This window comes from Vombatus ursinus, unplaced genomic scaffold, assembly GCF_900497805.2.
Source record: "Vombatus ursinus unplaced genomic scaffold, bare-nosed wombat genome assembly UNPS02001287.1, whole genome shotgun sequence".
NCBI lineage: Eukaryota > Metazoa > Chordata > Mammalia > Diprotodontia > Vombatidae > Vombatus > Vombatus ursinus.
The window spans coordinates 11123811-11142629 of NW_020941065.1; the positions used below are offsets into that span (position 1 = coordinate 11123811).

At 41.6% G+C, this 18819-nt stretch overlaps 1 protein-coding gene across 1 annotated transcript in view; it reads right to left on the reverse strand.

Annotated features, from left to right (window-relative positions):
- Positions 1 to 17759, reverse strand: part of SVOP (SV2 related protein) — a 52150-nt gene extending 34391 nt beyond the window's left edge. Inside the window, exons 1-4 of the mRNA XM_027865165.1 lie at positions 17662 to 17759; positions 3650 to 3810; positions 1344 to 1429; positions 504 to 602 (exon numbers count right to left, since the gene is read on the reverse strand). Coding sequence (XP_027720966.1) covers positions 504 to 602; positions 1344 to 1429; positions 3650 to 3810; positions 17662 to 17696 — 381 coding nt within the window. The 5' untranslated portion in view covers positions 17697 to 17759. The remainder of the gene's footprint in view (positions 1 to 503; positions 603 to 1343; positions 1430 to 3649; positions 3811 to 17661) is intronic.
- Positions 17760 to 18819: the final 1060 nt, after the last annotated feature.

Consider the following 18819-nt stretch of genomic DNA (forward strand, 5'->3'; position numbering starts at 1 on the left):
GGTTACCTTCCTATTTTCCAGATAAGGAAACTGAGGCAAACAGGGGTTAAGTGACATGCCCAGGGTCACACCGATAGCAAATGTCTGAGACAAGACTTAAAAAAAAGAAAAGTGGGACACATATAGGACAAATGGCTTGCTTGAGGACACAAAGGTAGATGGCAGAGGTGACATGTACAGGAAGGTTCTGGCCTCTCCAATTCCAGCACTTTTTTTTTTCTACTATAACCCATAACTCTGGGGCAGGGGCTCAATGATGAACAAAAGAAAGTTCCATCCTCTTAAGTGGATTCCACCGTCAAAGATGTGGGTAGTCGAGAGACGGGAAGGTTGTACTGGGGCAGGCAGGAAGAGACTGCAGTCTGGATTTCCCTACCAGATTCCCAACCAAGGTTCACATCTCCTCTGCTGGGTTTGAATGATGGAGACAACTCCACATGGACCACAAGGGTGGTAGGCAAATTAAACCATGTGAAGACAGTAGACATGCACCGGGCTCCTACCGAGGTGAGCAGGGCCACCTGCCAGCTGGGGAGTCTCCATTCACAATGCAGTTGGGGCGCCAAAATGCTGAGAATCATCATTTCCATTGCATCTGCCATCTAGAAGAAGGAGAAAGTGTGAGAAGTACCGGGAAAGGGAAAGCAGACAGACACACTGATTATTGGTGTCGACTGACTCTGCCTCCTCATCTTCAGCTTCCAAGACTGTCTCCTCTTGCTTCAGGGAAGTCGATAGGCTGAATAAGGAAGCTGGTTCCCAAATTTACTCATGCAGCCAGCCCATGACAGAGGGGTAGAAATGCTCCATCCATTGCTTGCTTTATTCAGTTAAAATCCTCAGTTCTTCTTCATGGAAAGAGACACATGGTAGTCACAATAAACGCTTTTTCATTCATTCATTATTGGTCAAAAACCCCCAACAACACTTCAACGTATGTAGGGGTCACTTAAAACCTGCTTTTGACAATTCCAAAAGACTCATGAAGGAAAATGCTATCTACATCTAGAGAAAGAACTCTGGAGTCTGAATGCAGATCAAAGCATACTATTTTCTCTTTTTTTGTTTTGTTTTTTCTTTCTCATGGTTTTTCCCTTTTGTTCTGATTCTTTCACAACATGACTAATGTGGAAATATGTTTAATATGATTTTACGTGTATATCCTATATCAGATTGCTTGCCATCTTGGGGAGGGGGAAGGGGAGGGAGGGAGAAAAAAAATGGAACTCAAAATCTTATAAAAATGAATGTTGAAAACTAACCAAAGAAGTAATAATAGTAAAATTTAGAATAAAAAAACCCTGCCTTTGAAACACTGAACTGCCCCCATTCCAAATACTTGCCCATGCCAATCCAGTGAGGACAGACAGTTTCCACTGAAACTTCCCAAAGCCGATGGCTTCCACCGCATCTTCCACCATGAAAGTATCTGAGAATGAAATAAAGAAGTCAGTTACCCTATAGTTTTCCTAGGGTGAGAATATTTCAAGATGACTGTGAAGTTAAATTGAAACATCATAATACATGATTTGGAAGATGGTGGAGGTTTATGTCTGCAATAAAGTTCACTCCATGTTCCTCCCCTTTCAGGGTTGGTCATCTTCATAACTGCCACCTCCTGCTTAGCACAGTGACAGAAACACAGCAGGCACTTAATTAATGCTTAATGATTGCTGAGAATGTTATTGCTCCATCATTTAGGGAATAGCTGAACCAATTGTGGTATATGAGTGGAATGGAATATTATCGGGCCATAGAAAATAAAAGTTAGGAACATGGGAAGACTTGTATGAAGTGAGGTAGAAGGAATACAGCAGAACCTTGAGAAAAATGTATATAATGGCCATAATAAGGCAAATAGGAACGATGCTGAAAGGCAATTGAACTCAGATGATTTCCAATGACCTAGAGAACCCAGGATGAAACACACTCCCCTCCTCTTGAGAAGTGGGGAACTACTGAGATGGAATGCTGCACATATCAGAGCTCTCTCCATAGGTCAATTTGGCTTAGCAGTTATTCTTTGTTATAATGGTGAAGGGGCTAGTATACTGAGAAATAACTATGATTAAAAAAAACCTAGAGGGAATCAATAAAACATTTGGAAAATAAAAGTAAAATAAAATGTGATTGACTCTTTAGAATTGTCTCCATTGACAGGCTTTATATAAGTGTACGATATCTAATTTTTCCCACTGGTGTTGCTGTTATCTCATAGAAATAGATGGAGAGGAAGAATTTTCCCCTTAGAGTATTGTTGGCTTTGTAAAGCACCATCCAAATTCCTTTTCTTCAATAATCCAGACCCCATTCCACTATAGTCCAAGATTATTCAAAACAAGATGGTTGGAACAGTGCTATAAGAAACAATAAGGGGGGGGGGGGTGCAGCTAGGTGGTGCAATAGATAGAGCTCCGGTCTTGGAGTCATGAGGACCTGAGTTCAAATTTGACCTTAGACACTTGAAACTTACTAGCTGCGTGACCCTGGGCAAATCACTTAACTCCAATTGCTTCACCAAATAAAGCAAAAAAAAAAAAAAAAAGAACAATAAATGTGAGGAATTCAGAGAAGCAAGGGAGAAGTTTTGTGAACTGATGCAGACCTATGGAAACTAAGCTTGAAAAACAACATACATGACTACAACAATAGAAATTGAAAAAACAAGGGAAAAAATGAAACCGAGCAGTGTGTAACTACAATAACCAAACTTGGCCTTGAAGAAGAAATGCAAAAACATCCCTTCTTCCATTCTTTGTAGCGATTGGGGGGAGGGAGGACTATGGATATGGAATAGCATATATACTGTCAGAAATGGTTAAAGTGTTCTTTAATTTTGCCGAACTGATTTTTTTCTCTCTTTCTGTTATTTTTTACTATGAAAGAGAGGTCGCTGGATGGGGTGGCAAGAGTGATAAAGACATTTGGAAATGAAGGCAATGTCAAAAAATGTATCAGGAATCATTTGAATAGAAAAAACCCAACAAGATGGCTGGTAGGGATTGGGCCATGATCCCTAGATACTGAAATTGACCACAATAAATCACTGTTAGTGACACCTCTAGTCCCCATTGCCTTCCCATCTAGATGTACTGAGCCCTGAAGCAAGTACGTCTGCGTTGGGCTGATTTTGATAAGGTTAACCCGTAAGTGAGCCTCAGCCTCCAGAAATACCTTACTTCAGCTGTTAAGAACAGCAGCTAGATGGCCAATATGGGAATTATTTCTGCTTGCCTGTGCATACGTGTCACAGAGGTTTTGTTTTTCTTTTCTTTTTTCCAATATGAGAGAAAGTTGGGGGAGAGAAGATACATTTTTATTCATTGAAAAACACTGTCTTTCAATTTTTTTAAAAAATAGCCGATAGATTCTGAAAGCCAAGTTGCCCAGTGGTTAGAGCACTGAATATGGAGTCAGGCAGGCCTGAGTTCAAATCCTGCCTCAGTCACTTGCTAACTGTGTGATGATGGGCAAATCGCTGAACCTTTCTCAGCCTTAGTTTCCTCATCTGTAAAATGGGGATAATGATATCACCTACTTCGTAAGGTTGATGTGAGGATCAAATGAGACAATGTAAGTAAAGTGCTTTGCAAGGCTTAAATCACCATAAAATTGTTATTGTTGTGGTTGTTATTGCTACCCTACTCACCATCAGTGGGATTGGCAAACTCTTTGGGCACTGCAGCTCCATCCTCCAATTCCACAGCCTCTAACTCTGACCGGACCCCTTCAATCTGGATTTCATGTTCTCCTGAGATGGCATCATCATCAGACCTGGAGCTCTCTCCTGTTCTTCGGAACTTGACCACTCTAGAGAAAACCAGGGATGGTTATCTGGGGAGGAGTTTCCCCGACTCAGATCCTTTGTGGAAATCTTGCATCTGGTTAAATGTAAAAGGCTTTCTTTTGTTGACCATGAGACTGTGAATTCCTTGAGAGCAGGGACTGGTTTTTTTTTCTTTCTTTGTATCCCTAGTGATTAGCCCAGTGCCCAGCACACAGTAGGCACTTAATAAATGCTGGTTGACTTGACCAGAAAATTGAACTGGGTAAGTGTGAGTGGCTAGCTAACTAGAAAATATGGATGTGTCTTTAAGACACTGTGGTGCAAGAGATAGAATATTATTTCTGGAGTCTGAGTTCAAATCTCATTTCTGATACTACCAATGTAACCTTGGGCATGTCACAGTGAAGTCTAGTGGATGGGGGCACAGGATTTGGAGTCAGGAAGACATAGGTTCAAATCCTACCTCAGATATTTACTAGTTGTGTGACCCTGGGCAAGTCACTTAACCACTGTATGCCTCAGTTTCCTCATCTGACAAATGAGGAGATTGGATCTGATGGTCTCTGAAGGTCTATTTCAGCTCTTGATAAATTATTCCACGATATATTTACTCTTGGCCATAATATTTTTGTCAAGAATAGTAAGATCAAATTAGATGTTGGCATTTCTGCCCATAAATGCATGCCCAAGAGATGGCTATTATCATGTTCTAGTTAAAAATAAAATAGTTGATTCAGGACATATAACCTGTTTAATGTGACCTTGGAGAAGTTACTTAACTTCTCCACACTTTAATTTCCTCATCTATATTATGGGAATGAGAGTATCACAGTGTCATGAATGCTTAGCTCCTTGAGGAAAGGGGATTGCATTCTCTGTTTGGTCTTTATATCCCCAGTGCCTAGAATACAGCAGGTGTTTAATTAATGCATGCTGAATTGAATTGAAACAAAACTACCTCAGAGTCACATGGAGGATGACAGATTTAGAGATAGAAGAGATCTTAGAGACCATCAAATCAAACTTCCTCATTTTACAGACGAGGAAACTGAGGCTGAGAGAGGTCTAGTGACTTGCCCAGGGGTCACACACCCTTTTTTTTTTTTGTTGAGTCATTTCAGTCACGTCCAACTCTCCTTGACAGTTACTGGAGTGGTTTGCCATTTCCTTCTCCAGCTCATTTTACAGATGAAGAAACTGAGGCAAAGAAGGTAAAGTGACTTGTCCAGGGTCACACAGCTAGTAAGTATCTGAGGCTGGTCTTGAACTCAGGTCCTCCTGACTCCAGGGCTAGTGCACTTAGCTGCCCAATTAGCAATCGTCTTTGAATTCAGGTCTTCCTGACACAAAGTCCAGAACTCTATCCATGGTGCCATCTAGCTGCCTTAAGTACAAGTTATACTTGAATAAGAGTCCTCTCTACAAAGTGGTTAAGCCTCTGCTTGAGTACCTGTGAGGAGGACTCACCACCTTCCAAAGCAGCTCATTCCACTTTGGGATGACTGTGTTTGTTAGGAAGGTTTTCCTTACACCGATTCCAGATTCTCTTCTTTGTAACTTTTACCTATTGTACCTGGCTCTGTGCTTGGCAAACAAGTGAAACAAATAAAAGTTCTCTGCATGAGAGCCCTTCAGATGCATGGGGAAGCTCTCATCTTCTCCCTCAATCTTTTCTTCTCTAGGCTAGACATTCCTGGTTCATTCAAATGATCCTCATATGACAGGGCAGATCCAAGCTTTCCAAATTCAGAGTATTATTGAATCAACTATGGAAATCATTGTACAAATGCTTTGAAAAGCAAATCCTCTATAAATATAAAATATTATTTTGATTTCCCCCTCCTCCTCATAGAGAATTTTTCAAAATAGTGTGGTCAGTGAACCGTAACTAGAGATTTTTGTATTTAAAGATACTGGCTTGAAAGGTATTCAATTTGGGGGCAATGATTGTGGGACACTATACTATTAGGGTCACAGAGACCCAGGAACTCTGCCATGAGGCTGCTGCTGGGGAGGCCTCTCCAGGAGGGAGCAGAGAAGAGTGGGGGAGGAATTTCCCAAAGGACTCCAAATGCTGTCAGCATTTGTAAACTTGGTGCCCTAGGGCAGATCCCCTATCACCCCAGCCTGGTTTGGCTCTGGTGCAGACCATTCCTCAAACTTAAAAAGTGCAATGAACACGCCATACTTTTGAAATTGGTATATGAGAAGTTAGATATCAACACACTCGGTTAATGAGAACATCAATACGCACATTATTATCCATACGCAAAACACACATACATTCATACATATATGTTTTTGTTTTGTTTTGTTCTGTTTTCACATTAGTCATGTTGTAAGGAAGAATTAGAACCAATAGGAGGAACCACAAGAAAGAGGAAACAAAACAAAACAGAAGAAAAAAAAAAGAGCAAATACATACATATATGTTTTGAAGTCCCTTTTCCTTCCAAAGCTTGTGCTTAGAAATCTTTGGGTTTGGTACATTTCTTATCATGTACTTGTGAGGAACCAGTTTGTCCTGGGAGAATGAAAGCTTCATGAGAGCAAGAACTGATTTCTGTTTTATTTTTGTGTGCCCAGAACCTAGTCAAGGACCTTGTATACAGGAGAAACCTAATAAATGCTTCTCAGATTGGATTGAATTGGATTGGACTGGCATATTAGATGAATCACGGGGGTAATAATAATGATAACAATAACAACAATAATAAAAATGGCATTGGGTTTTCCAAATATAACTGAAAGTGATTTACCTCTGGATGGAGGTTAATGAAACAACTGATATCCAAGAGTAGAGTCAAAAGGCCCTCTCTGAATTATTCAATAAACTGATAAAGAAACATTGAACGAACAGCTGAATCATGTGGATTCATTTGTGGAAATGGAAGGGTTTCTGATGGTCATTCAGGACCAGGTCATTGCCATAAGAAACTAGAGGTTAATCCTTAAGGAACTGGTCTTAGTGATCAATGTAGGTTATGTAAGATAATGGTGGAAATTATGCAGCACCTCACTGTAAACTGTAAGAGTTTAACACCTACCGACTACCCAGCAAGACAAGACTGACGGTTAGCATTATATGTCAGAATTATCCATCTACCTTTCATTGACTAACAACTCCCCATACTGCAAATACAGCCTTCATAATATCCTGGAGAACTCAAACATTAGACTGGGACCAGATCATTATTCCAGATCAAATTGTTTCCCACAATCACCTTTACATAACATTGATTCATTAAAAACTCAAAGTCAATGTTTTTAAGAGTTTCAGAGGTCTGCTAGTAAGTGTTTAACAACTGGCTCTCTGAAAAATAAAACATGTACATGAAATACTTTTATGTTGAACTTGCATTATTAACATTTTCTCCATCAGTTTCCTACATTTGGATAATCAACAAAACAATTAACCAAGTCTTGATTTATAGTGTTTGCTGATTTCTGACGTATAAATGCTCACTCTGAAAAATTAATAATTGACTTTCATGAGCTGGTATGAACTGGGTCCCATACATCCCTAGATATCATCATCCCCTAAACTTAACAGAATCACCAAGCTCCATGGGGAAAGCAACCGGAGCAGCAGAGACAGCAACACTCTCGAAGTATAGAAAGCTGGCTGAAGAGATCAAAATCTTATGGTTGAGCTGAGAAGCTGAGATGCACACCATCCCCATCCTCCTGTCTGCTACTGCTGTTCTACAGAGGATGCTTTCAGTGAGTCTGCAGAGGATGAATCAACATCTTCCCACTTGTAGTGAATGCCAAGAAGTAGTTTACCTGTGCTATCACCCTGCATCACTTAATATACAGGAATAAGAGAAGCCAACTTTTCCTAAGACCATTTGCATCTGAACCTTATCGAAAAAGATACAAATAAGATAAGGATAACAAGAACAAAAACAATCTCTTTATCTACCTTGTAACAGTCTGTGTAACATGAAACGTAAAAGAACGATCAAGAATAGCAACTTTTTCCGGGACTATTTATATCTGAACTCCATCAAATGAGATTTTGATGAGAATGATGGTGATGATAAGGATGCTGATAATGAGGTTGGTGATGGTGATGATGATGATACTGAAAGGTAGGATTACTTAGTTGTTAGGGTGCTAGATTTGGAGTCAGGAAGACCTTGGTTCAAATTCTACTTCAGACACTGAATTACCTGTGAGATCCTGGGTAAGTCACTTCACTTCTCTGCCTCAGTTTCCTCATTTGTAAAATGAGGAATTTGGACCCAATGGCATCTAAGCTCCCTTCCAGTTCTATATCTAGGACCCTAACATAATAATAATAATATCCAGTTACAAAAAAGCAGGTATTTCATCCACCCATATATTAGCCCACGGAGCATAAAATCTAAAATAATAGCAGGAGGGAAACTTGAACTGGTCTGCTTCTGGCCAAATATCATTGAACAATATGAAAAGAATGCAATGAATCACCATCATAATAACTGACATTTATAGAGAGTGTTAACTTGAAAATTTTAGTAGTATTTTTTTATTTTTTCCAATTACACATAAAGACAATTTTTAACATTCATTTTTTATAAAATTTTGAGTTCCAATTTTTTTCAAGAGCACTAATTTTTCCCCAAAATTTCATATACATGATTTCATTTGATTTTCACAACTCTCTTGGGAGGCAGGGACATCAGGTGTGATTATGCTCATTTTCCAGATGAGGAAACTCATCTTGAAAGTTGCATAGTCAAAGAACAAGTAGCATCAAGACTTGGCATTGGAAGATGTGAGTTCTGGTCCTTCCACCACTTTCTGCCTGTATGATTCTAGGCAACTCCCCCTCTCTGGGCTCAGTTTCCTCGTCTGAACTAATCTTGTGTGGAAAGCTATTTTCAAACCATTAAGTGCTAGCAAAAGGTGAGAGAAGGTGGATGAATGCAGAAAGTTACATTAAAAAACCAGGCTGGCGACCATGACCTTCAGATAGTTTCACAGGGAACTTCTTTCAGGCTAGGCAGTGAGCTTTTGAAAGGTTCATTGAGTACATCAGAGCCAGTGAAGCCATTTGGACGCCCTTGAGCAGCAGTACAGTCAAAGCCTTCAGGCTAGAGACATTTGTATGGCTGGCCACAGGCAGGTATGTAGCTGTGGAGCTTTGGTGGCTGAGATAGAAGGACCATGGCAGACCACTTGACCTTCACCAGCAGGGCATCCCTGTTTACAATGGAAGTCAGCATGCCCGGCTCCAGAGCTAAGGACTCCTCTTGAAGCTAGAAAGAGGCAGTTCTATGACTGAGATATATGAAGCTACTTTTACCTCGTTGACAAGAGTATTTGTCCCTTCTACATCAAGGGGACTAGGGGTGCAATGCCCCCATGATCTGGAAAATCTGCCTAAAATTTTTTGGTCCTGCCTTTGTATCAGAAAAGAAATCTGAATTATGATGGTATTAAAAGATAAAGTATGTTGATATCATCCAATATTACACATATATTTTATGCATTTCTGAGTTTCTAAACTTTTTCTGCGTGGTCTGCTGGCCTTCACATCTGGTTTGCAGCTTCTGCAAAACTCCCCAAAAATTCTCATTTAATTTCTTATGCTGACCCTCGATATATCGACACTGTGATGGGGAAAGTCATGATGTGGAAAGGATCCCAAAAGTCTTAGGGAAGTTTTATCCCCTGTTCCACCCAGCTGGTCTTGCCCCGGGAGAATGAGTACGGTCACCACCACACATCCCCACAAACGCACAAGATAGTCATGAGAGGAAGGCTAAGAATAAGTAGGATAATAACAATTATACTCTATTCAGAGACCTTTCATCTCTGCCCCTAGAACAAAAGGGTCTCCTCAGCTGGGTAGTTAAGAACCTCCTACCCGTCAAGCCTCATGTCACATTACTGCCTTCCCTGAACTACATCCCAGACTGACTGGATCATGAGCTGTTTCCTAAGCCCAGCTTTCCATTGCCTGCCATCATATTTGTCTGAGCTGTCCCTCATTTCTGGAAAGCATCCTTATCTGCCCCTCAGAACCCTCATCTTCCACAGGTGACTCAAGTGCCACCTTCCTTGATCACCCTTCTACCTTCTCTCTCTCCTCAAATGACCTTATTTATTAAATGACCTATTTATCTGTGTATAGGTTATTCCCACCTCACCCCACACCTCAGAAGGTAAGCTTCTTGACAGCAGGAATTCAGGATCCCAGATCTAGACCATTTGGTCTAACCTCCTTATTTTACAAGTGACTTAACCTCTCTGTGCCTTAGTTTCCTTATCTGTAAAATCAAGATAACAATAACACATATCTCACAGGGTTGTTGTGAGGATCAAATGAAATAATATATGTAAAGTACTTCAAAAATGTCTAAATAAATGCTAGCTATTATTAAATTTTATTATTATGAAGAAACTGAGGCACAGAAAAGCCAAATGGCAAAGATTTAAACACAGGTCTTAGGACTCTTTCCTCTATATACATTAATTATCCCTGTATCCCTAGTTCCCAGATCAGTTTTTTTCTTTTTTTTACACACCCCTGTGATTTTACTGGGGTAAGTAGTTTACTCCTGGTTAAAAAAAAATTTCCTCTGGAAATTATCTGTTGATAAATAAATAATGAAATTATAAGCTGATAAATCTGTTTATAGAGAGCTGGGCAGGGGGCCTGGGATTCATTGACTTATAGATCTGGAGCTGGCAAAGCCTCAGAGGACTATCAGTCCAACTCCCTCATTTTACAGAAGAGGAAACTGAGACCCAGAGAAATTAAACAAGTTATCAGCTAGATGGTGAGGTGAATAGAGTGCTTGACCTAGAGAAAAGATGACCTGAGTTCAAATCCAGCCTCCGATGTATCTTAGGTGCCTGGCACACAGTAGTATGCTTGTTTCTTTCTCTTCTTTAATGTGCTTCCTTAGCTCTAATCAGGACCACCTCATTATACCACCACCATGACATGCTTAGTCCTGCCTCCTTACTTTTGCTCACATTTCCCTCATTGGGAATACTTATTCTGTGCTTCTCAGGCTTGCCTCCCCCTGGAAGCTCTCCTTGACTGCTCTGGCCCTCCTGAATTTCCCTTTCTGACTCCATTCAGAATCATGGAATCTCACTGTTGGAAATGTCCTCAGAGACCATCTAGCCCAACCCATGCCTCAACAGAAATCTCTGAAAAAATGTCAACTAGACTTTGCTTGAAGAGCTTCAGGGAGTGGGAAATTACTGCCTCCTAAGACAGTTGATTCTGTTTTTGAATAGCTCTCAAAATTAGTACATTTTTCTGACATCAAGTCTAAATTTATTTCTATCTCTGTAATGTCTATTTTTCCTACTTTGGCCTCTGAGGTTAAATATGAGTCTATTGCATCTTCCACGGGATAGCCCTTGGCTGTCATGTCCCTAATTGTTCTCTCTGGCTCGCCATCACCCCGCTCCTTCACATGCTCCTCAAACAGCACTATCTGGATGCCTTTCATCATCCTTGTTACATTCTTCTAGATGTTCTCCACCTTATCAATGTCTTTCCTAAAAATGTGACATTCAGACCTTGATGTAGCTCCCTTTCTGAGGCCACTCCCTGAAGAAGGCATTCCCATTCGTTGGTTAGGGTCGCTAAAGGGAAGCTGACTACTCCTCCACTCAGGATTCTAGGGGTATCAGCAAGAGGCTGAGGGGTTCTAGTACTGTTGCTCATGAGCTCCCACAGGTGTGTTGCCCATTATCAATCAATCAGCTGAACTCCAGTAGCACTTAGAAAAGGGATTTACTTATAGCAAGAAGCATCGTTACAAAACATTTCCCTCCAAACTGAGATCACATTCTTCCCTGACCATGTCCATCCCCTATTTTGTACCTAAGCTCCAGTGGCTTCCTATTACCTCTAGATGCAAATATAAATTTTTTTGGCATCCAAAGCTCTTCACAACTTGGCCCTCTTCTGCCTTTTCAGCCTTATTCCTCCCCTTCTGCAGCTTGAAGGGGGGCAGAATAGACATCCCTCTAGCCTCTTCTTCCCCCATCCTTCTCCAAGGAAGGCTTTAATTCCTTCCAGAGGGCAAGAGGTTGGGACCATAAGCTGAGGGAGAGAGAGAGAGAGAGGGGAAGAGAGAGAGAGAGAGAGAGAGAGAGAGAGAGAGAGAGAGAGAGAGGCAGAGGCAGAGGCAGAGGCAGAGGCAAAGACAGAGACAGAGAGACAAAGACAGAGAGACAGAGAAAGGTAGTGACAGAGAGAGGCAGAGACAGAGACAGACAGAGACAGCAGAAAGAGAAAGAGACACAAAGAGAGACAGAAAAAGACATAGAGAGACAAATAGAGAGACACAGAGACAGAGATAGATAGACACAGACAGACAGACAGACACATACACACACACACACACACACACACACACGCACACACAGAGAGAACCTGGCTAGAATTATATTTATTTGGTCTTTAAATATTATTACTCTAGGGGATATGGTTTTCAGGTTCAAACGAAACTTCTGATAGTGATTTCTCAATGGGGTAAGGGGGACCTAATCTTTATATCCAAGGCTTGATACCTTCCCATCAAATACCAGTTACACAATGAACACGCACTTAGGAAAGAAACCCATTTGTCAAGACAGAAATCAGAGAAGGTATACACAGGAGAATACACACCAGACAACACAGAGTGAATGAGCTCTTCTATTGGGAGTGAGGTAAGTCAGCTCAATCAAGAGAGTGCTGAATGTCACTCAAGGGGAAGTTCTCCAAAGTCTCTGGTGTAGAAAGCTGGGGATAGGGACACAATGGATACAGTCAACTCCTCTCATGTCGACTTCTTCCTAGACTCTTATTTTCCTTTCAGTAACCTGAAGTGAGGTGATCTCATTCATCTTCTCTCTTGAAGTTGGAAGCCAGAAGCCCCCAAAGCTACTTCAGAGGCCAAAGAGACTGAAAAAATTGGACTGCGTGCTCTCCTCTCTCCCACTCTCACCTACTCCAACCTGCCTGTCACCTGGGCTCAGGCACTGATTTCCACTAATTAGGAAAGAGCCCATAAGAATGGGCTTTGGGAATCAGGTTGCACTTAGAGGTGTACATATCGTCTGCTCTCACAGAACGTGAGCTTCTTGAGGGCAAAGCCTGTTTCTACTTTTTTCTTGTTTTACTTTTGTCTTTGTAACCACCATTACTTGCACGTGGTAAATGCTTGTTGTTTAAGTGCCTTGCTCAAGGCAGGTAGGTGGCACAGTGGATAGAGTGCTAGGCCTGGAGTCAGGAAGATCTGAGTTAAAATCCTGCTTCAGACGCTTACTAGCTGTGTGACCCTGAGCACATCACCTCTACTCTGTTGGCCTCAGTTTCCTCAACTATAAAATGGGGGCAAATAATAGCACCTACCTCCCAGAGTTGTTGAGAGAATATTATTTGTAAAGGATAATACAAATAATATAAGGATAGTATTTGTAAAGCCCTTAGCATAGTGACCGGCACAGGGTAGGCACTCAATAAATGCTTATTTCCTTTCTTCGATGCCACATAATTACTAAGAAGAAGTGGGATTTCAACTCACATGTTTTGACTCCATGTGCAGCAGTATTTCAAGGAAATCTGCAGTCTGCAATCTGTCTATACCATGCATGGGAGATGACATAAATGGTATTTGTCGGGATTCACTGTGGCACATGGAATAGCATGGCCCTTTGAGCTGAGTTTTAAGGATAAATTACTGCCAAACATTGCCAAAATCATTCTGATTTCATTAAATGTATATATTTTGTAGCTTTGTATATTCCAGTTCTGCATATAGTTTATATATATGTATGTGTATATATATATATATATACACACACACACACATACAATACATACATACATACATACAGTATGAACATATTCCAGTTACTCTTTGGGGCCCTGTATAATTAACATGGGCAGCTAGGTGGAGCAATGGACAGAGTGTTGGGCCTAGAGTCAAGAAGACTCGAGTTCAAATCCAGCCTTAGACACTTCCTAGCTGTGTGACCCTGGGCAAGTCATTTAAGCCTGTTTGCCTCAGTTTCCTCCACTGTAAAGTGAGCTGGAGAAGAAAATGGCAAACCACTCCAGTATCTTTGCCAAGAAAACCTCAAACTGGGTTAGGAAGAGTCAGATACAACCGAACAACAGATAATTAGCATGCTTATTGTTTGCTTTTCTAAATGTTCTTCTATTTTTATGGTCAGTTCTTTTTGATTCAGTACGGACATGTCCAGTTAACTTCATGCAACTTCTTTGGTTAAGGGAGGCATCCCCTGAGTCATCTGTGAATTTCTCAAGTGCTATAAACTTGCTGAAATATATTCACTCTTCAGAAAATCATTAAAAGACTGTTCGGTGGATATTGTGTTTGTGTTTTGTTCCTAGACCATTTGTAGGGAACCTTAGGACACAGAACATTGAATTCAGACTAGAAGAGGCCTGGGAGGCAGCACTGTACAGGGAAAAGAGCACAGGATTTGGCACCAGGGGAACTGAGTTCCAATCTCAACTCTGCTACTTATTTACTAGCTGTGTGAGGGTGAGCAACTCATTTCTCCTCCCTGGGACTTTACATTATCTGGAAAATAAAGGAGTTGGTCTGGATGGCTTCTGTGTGCCCTTCCAGATGTGTGTGTATGTGTGTGTGTGTGCGTGTGTGTGTGTGAGTGAACACAGAACCCCAGAGATAAAAGGTTCCTTAGAATATGGAATGATAGAACCAAAAGGCACCTTAGAACATGGTATATTAGAACTGAAAGGGACCTTAGAAAACAGAACATAGAATGTCAGTGGTGGGAGGGCCCTTAGACACTACCTACTCCTTCATTTTGTTGTTGTTCAGTTGTTTCAGTTGTGTCCTACTCTTTGTGACTACATTTGTGGTTTTCTTGGCAGGAGTGATTAGCCATTTCTTTCTGCAGTTCATTTTACAGATGAGGAAACTGAGGCAAGCAGGGTGAAGTGACTTGCCCAGGGTCACAGAGCCAGTAAGTGTCTGAGGCCAGATTTGAAATATGAGCAGGAGTCTTCCTGATTCTAAGCCCAGTGTTCTATCCACTGTGCTACCTAGTTGCTCACTCCTTCATTTACAGAGAAGGAAACTGGGGCCCAGAGAAGGAAAGTGATTTGCCTAAGGTGTGACATTACTAGTGAGGAACAGAGCAAGAACAAAAACCCATACCTGTCCCGCCCCATACTTTCCATATTTGTTTGTTTTTGTAATGATAGCCTTTATATAGTACTTTAAATTTTGCAAAATGTTTTACAAATATCATCTCATTTAATCCTAATAATGTTGTCAAGTAGGTGCTACTACTATACCTATTTTACAGATGAGGAAACTGAGGTTGGGAGGTTAAGTGACTTAACCAGAGCCACACAGCTATTATGTCTCTAATGCAGGATTTGGACTCTCTAATGTTCCTGACGCTAAGCCCAGCACTCTATCCACTTTTCCACCTTCCAATAATATTTAGAAACTAAAGTTATGTTCGATTCCAACCAACATTTCTTACATACCTGCTATGAGCGAGGCAGAGAGGGATACAAAGACAAAATGCGATAATCTTTGCTTTCAAGGAACTTCCATTCCACTAGGGACTACAGTATGTACCCTGAGAAGTAAACCAAAGTGTATACAAAATAACACAGCATTGTTTCAAGAGGCAGAGAACGCTAACAACTTTGGGGATCAGGAAAGACCTCATATGGAAGGTGATCCCAGAGCTGTGCTTTGAAAGAAGCTAGGAATTCCAAGAGGCACAGGTGAGGAGAGAGGTTATTCTAATCATGCTTGATGGATTGTGCAAAGGCACAGAGGCTAGAGATAGTATGTCCTATACAAGGCACAGCTGATAGGTCAACTTGACTGTAGTGGACAATGTGTGAAGGTGAATAATACAAAATAAGACTAACAAGACAGGTGGAAGCCAGAATGTGGAAAACTTTAAATACTAGGCTGGGGATTAAAAAATATATATCCTAAGGATAATAAGGAGCCAATGAAAATTTCATTTTATACTAGAGGCAATAGAGAGCTGTTGAAGATTTTTGAGTGAGGGGGAAATGTGGTCAGATGTGCTATAGAACACAAAGTTTTAAAATTACAATTTGATGTTGATTTTGTATATTGCAGGCAAACATATTCTCTTATGTCACCAGGAACCCACGTTTGTTAAATATGATTTAATTTGGGGCTATTGTTTTTCTATTGGCCCTTAGAATTGACTTTTGGTTAGAGTAGAGAGTACTTGTTTTGTGTAGGCAACATGGAGTGGAAAAAGCACTGGGTTCAAAGTCAAAAGAAATTAGTTCAAGTTGTGGCTCTTACCACAGTAAATGTGTGGCCTTAAGCAAATTACTTCCCCTCTCTAGAGGCCTTAATTTCCTCTTTTGTAAACTGGTCTCCAAGGTCTTTTGCAAGCTCCATAGTTCTGTAACTCAGTCATATAAATTCCACTCAGGTACTTGTATTTCTGTATTCTCATATCTCACCTGACAACCAGCCTTTGGCAGCTATAACTGGCCATCTTTGGTATAATGTCCGATGTGATTATTATTTATGAAATCATTCTATGTTCAACAATAAAATATATGTCTATTAGCATCATTCTATTAATAAAAGCCTTCATGTCACATCCAGCACAGCCACCGTCTCCTTCCCTTCTGCGCCCCATCTAATGTAATCATTTTACACTGGGGAGGAAACAGAAATTACAAGGTACCCTCTTTGGTGAAATCCTCATGGAATTGCTCACTCCTCATCACCTTGAAGAGCTGTATTTGTGTGGAATATCTGACTATCCAAGCAATTACACTCACACCCAAAGTGACTTTGGAGGATACTTAAGTGCTACAGAGAACCATTTTTTTTTTTTTATAAAATAAAGCTGAATGGATAAAAAAAGACACAGAAGGCATAATAAGCAATGGTTTTGGACAGGTCGAAATGGAATTTCATTCAGTAAGCTGAGATTTGGCTGAATGGCCACAGAATTGCTTTCTCCTTGGAGTTCTATTTCCCTCTTAGAAAATCTGCATGGAGGGAAATCCCCTCTACCCAACACCCCCACCCCCCATTCCTGCCCCTGCCAAAGGTAGCAATTTTGAGCAGTTGCTTTAGAGTGTTCCCCAGGGTTCCAAGGCAATTTTATTTTACCCTGAAGCAATCATTCTTCTAAGCAGTGGATTTCTACTGCTTTTTTAGCCAGTGGATTAAGGTGGGCTTCATTGGAGCTGGATTTTTAAAAATTCTTCTCTCCACTCATTCAAAAGAAAGCAGATTTCTAGGGATAATACCTGGTATAATCAGCTCTGGGTCCAGACCTACCCTTTACACACTTCATAAACAACAGCCTTTTGCCCCATCTTTTCCTCCCTAGCGGGAATCCTGGTGGGAAGGGGTAGTGATGAAGGGGGGGGGATGGTGTTTGCACACATCCTTATCATTCCCTACTGACAGACCTTGCAGAAAGATTTCGGAGGCTGGGAGTCATTCATCGTGGAGGTGAAGAGCTGCTAAGGGCAAATGTCCAGGCTTTTAAGAGGCTATCAGCATTTAAAATAAGCTGCTCCACCTTCCTTAAACCCTAGTCCTGACAGATGCCTGCTAATCCATCCCTCCAGGACTGGAAAGAACCCCAGACAATATCCCTGCCACAGGGCTCCCCTTATTATCTCCTGATTGCCAGCGGGGGGAAATTGAACTGAGTCAGAGAAACCCAACTTGGGCTCCCCATCCGAGAAAATGGCCTGCTTCCTTGGGGCCTAACTCATTTTCTCGGGGCTCCTTTCGGTGCGGTGCAATTAACAGCCCAGATGCCGCCCGCCTGGAGCGGTCTGGCTTTTTCCAAACGCACGCACATCTGTCTGTCTCCCCACATCCCCCAGTGGTACTCACGGCAGCTGTCTCAGCTGGAACACATCATCCTCCATGGCAAGGCTGCTGCGGGGAGCGCTGTTTTCATGGCTCTTACATGGTGAGGGGATGGAGGGCTTGGGAAGGTTTTCAGGAGCGGGGCTGCTGGACAGCTCCCCACCGCTACCCAAATGCAGCTAGGGCACCCTGGAGACAAAGCGGCCGAGGGGAGGGCAGCGGAGGAGGAGGAGGAAGAGGAGGAGGAAGAGAAGGAGGAAGAGGAAGAGGGGGAGGAGGAGGAGGGTAGCGGCAGCAATAGCAGCAGCTGGAGAGGAGCGGAGGCTGCTAGACGGAGAGGGGGCGGAGATAGCTCTGCTGCGAACAGAGACTTGCCCATTCCCTCCCACTCGACTACCCCGCCCCCTCCTCTCCGCCCCCTCCTCTCCTCCCACCCCCCTCCTCTCCTCCCCCTCGCCCCCCTCCCTCCTCATTGTGTTTATACTAGGGCTTTTGGAATGTTGATTTTCCCCTGTAGCATCGTATTCTATAAAATGGTTGTCTGCATCAGGGCTCTGTATAAATCTTGTATATTCCTATTTATGTCCGTGTTATTATTCATCCTATTAGAATGTAAGCTTCTTGAGGGCAGGGATGGTTTAGGCTTTCTTTGTATCCTCATGTGCTTAGTACCGTCCCTAGCAGGCAGACAGGAAGGAAAGAAGGAAAGAAAGAATGAAGGGAAGGGACTTCTTCAGCTTCCGTTATGTGCTAACTGCTTTACAAATATTCTCATTTGATTTTCGAAGCATCCCTGCGAGGTGGATGCTATTATTACCTCCATTTTACAGTTAAGGAAATTGAGGCAGACAAATGTGAAGTGACTCACCCATGATCATACAGCTAGTAAGTGTCCAGGTTGAATTTGAACTCAGGTCTTCCTAAAGACTTAATAAATGCTTGCTTGATGAAGGTTTTCTGTATTTTTGGAAAGAATGTTGGCTTGAACATCCAGAGAACTGATTTCAAATTCTAGCCCTGTGGTTAACTAGGCTGTGTGACTGGGGATAGATCCTGGAAGGCTCTGGACCTCAGTTTCCTCATCTGTAAAATGAGACTAGTAGTCCTTTTCTTACTTCTTTCTTAGAATTGAGGTAAAAAGAGCATTTTGTGAAAATCTGAGCTCCATGGGAGTTAGTATTA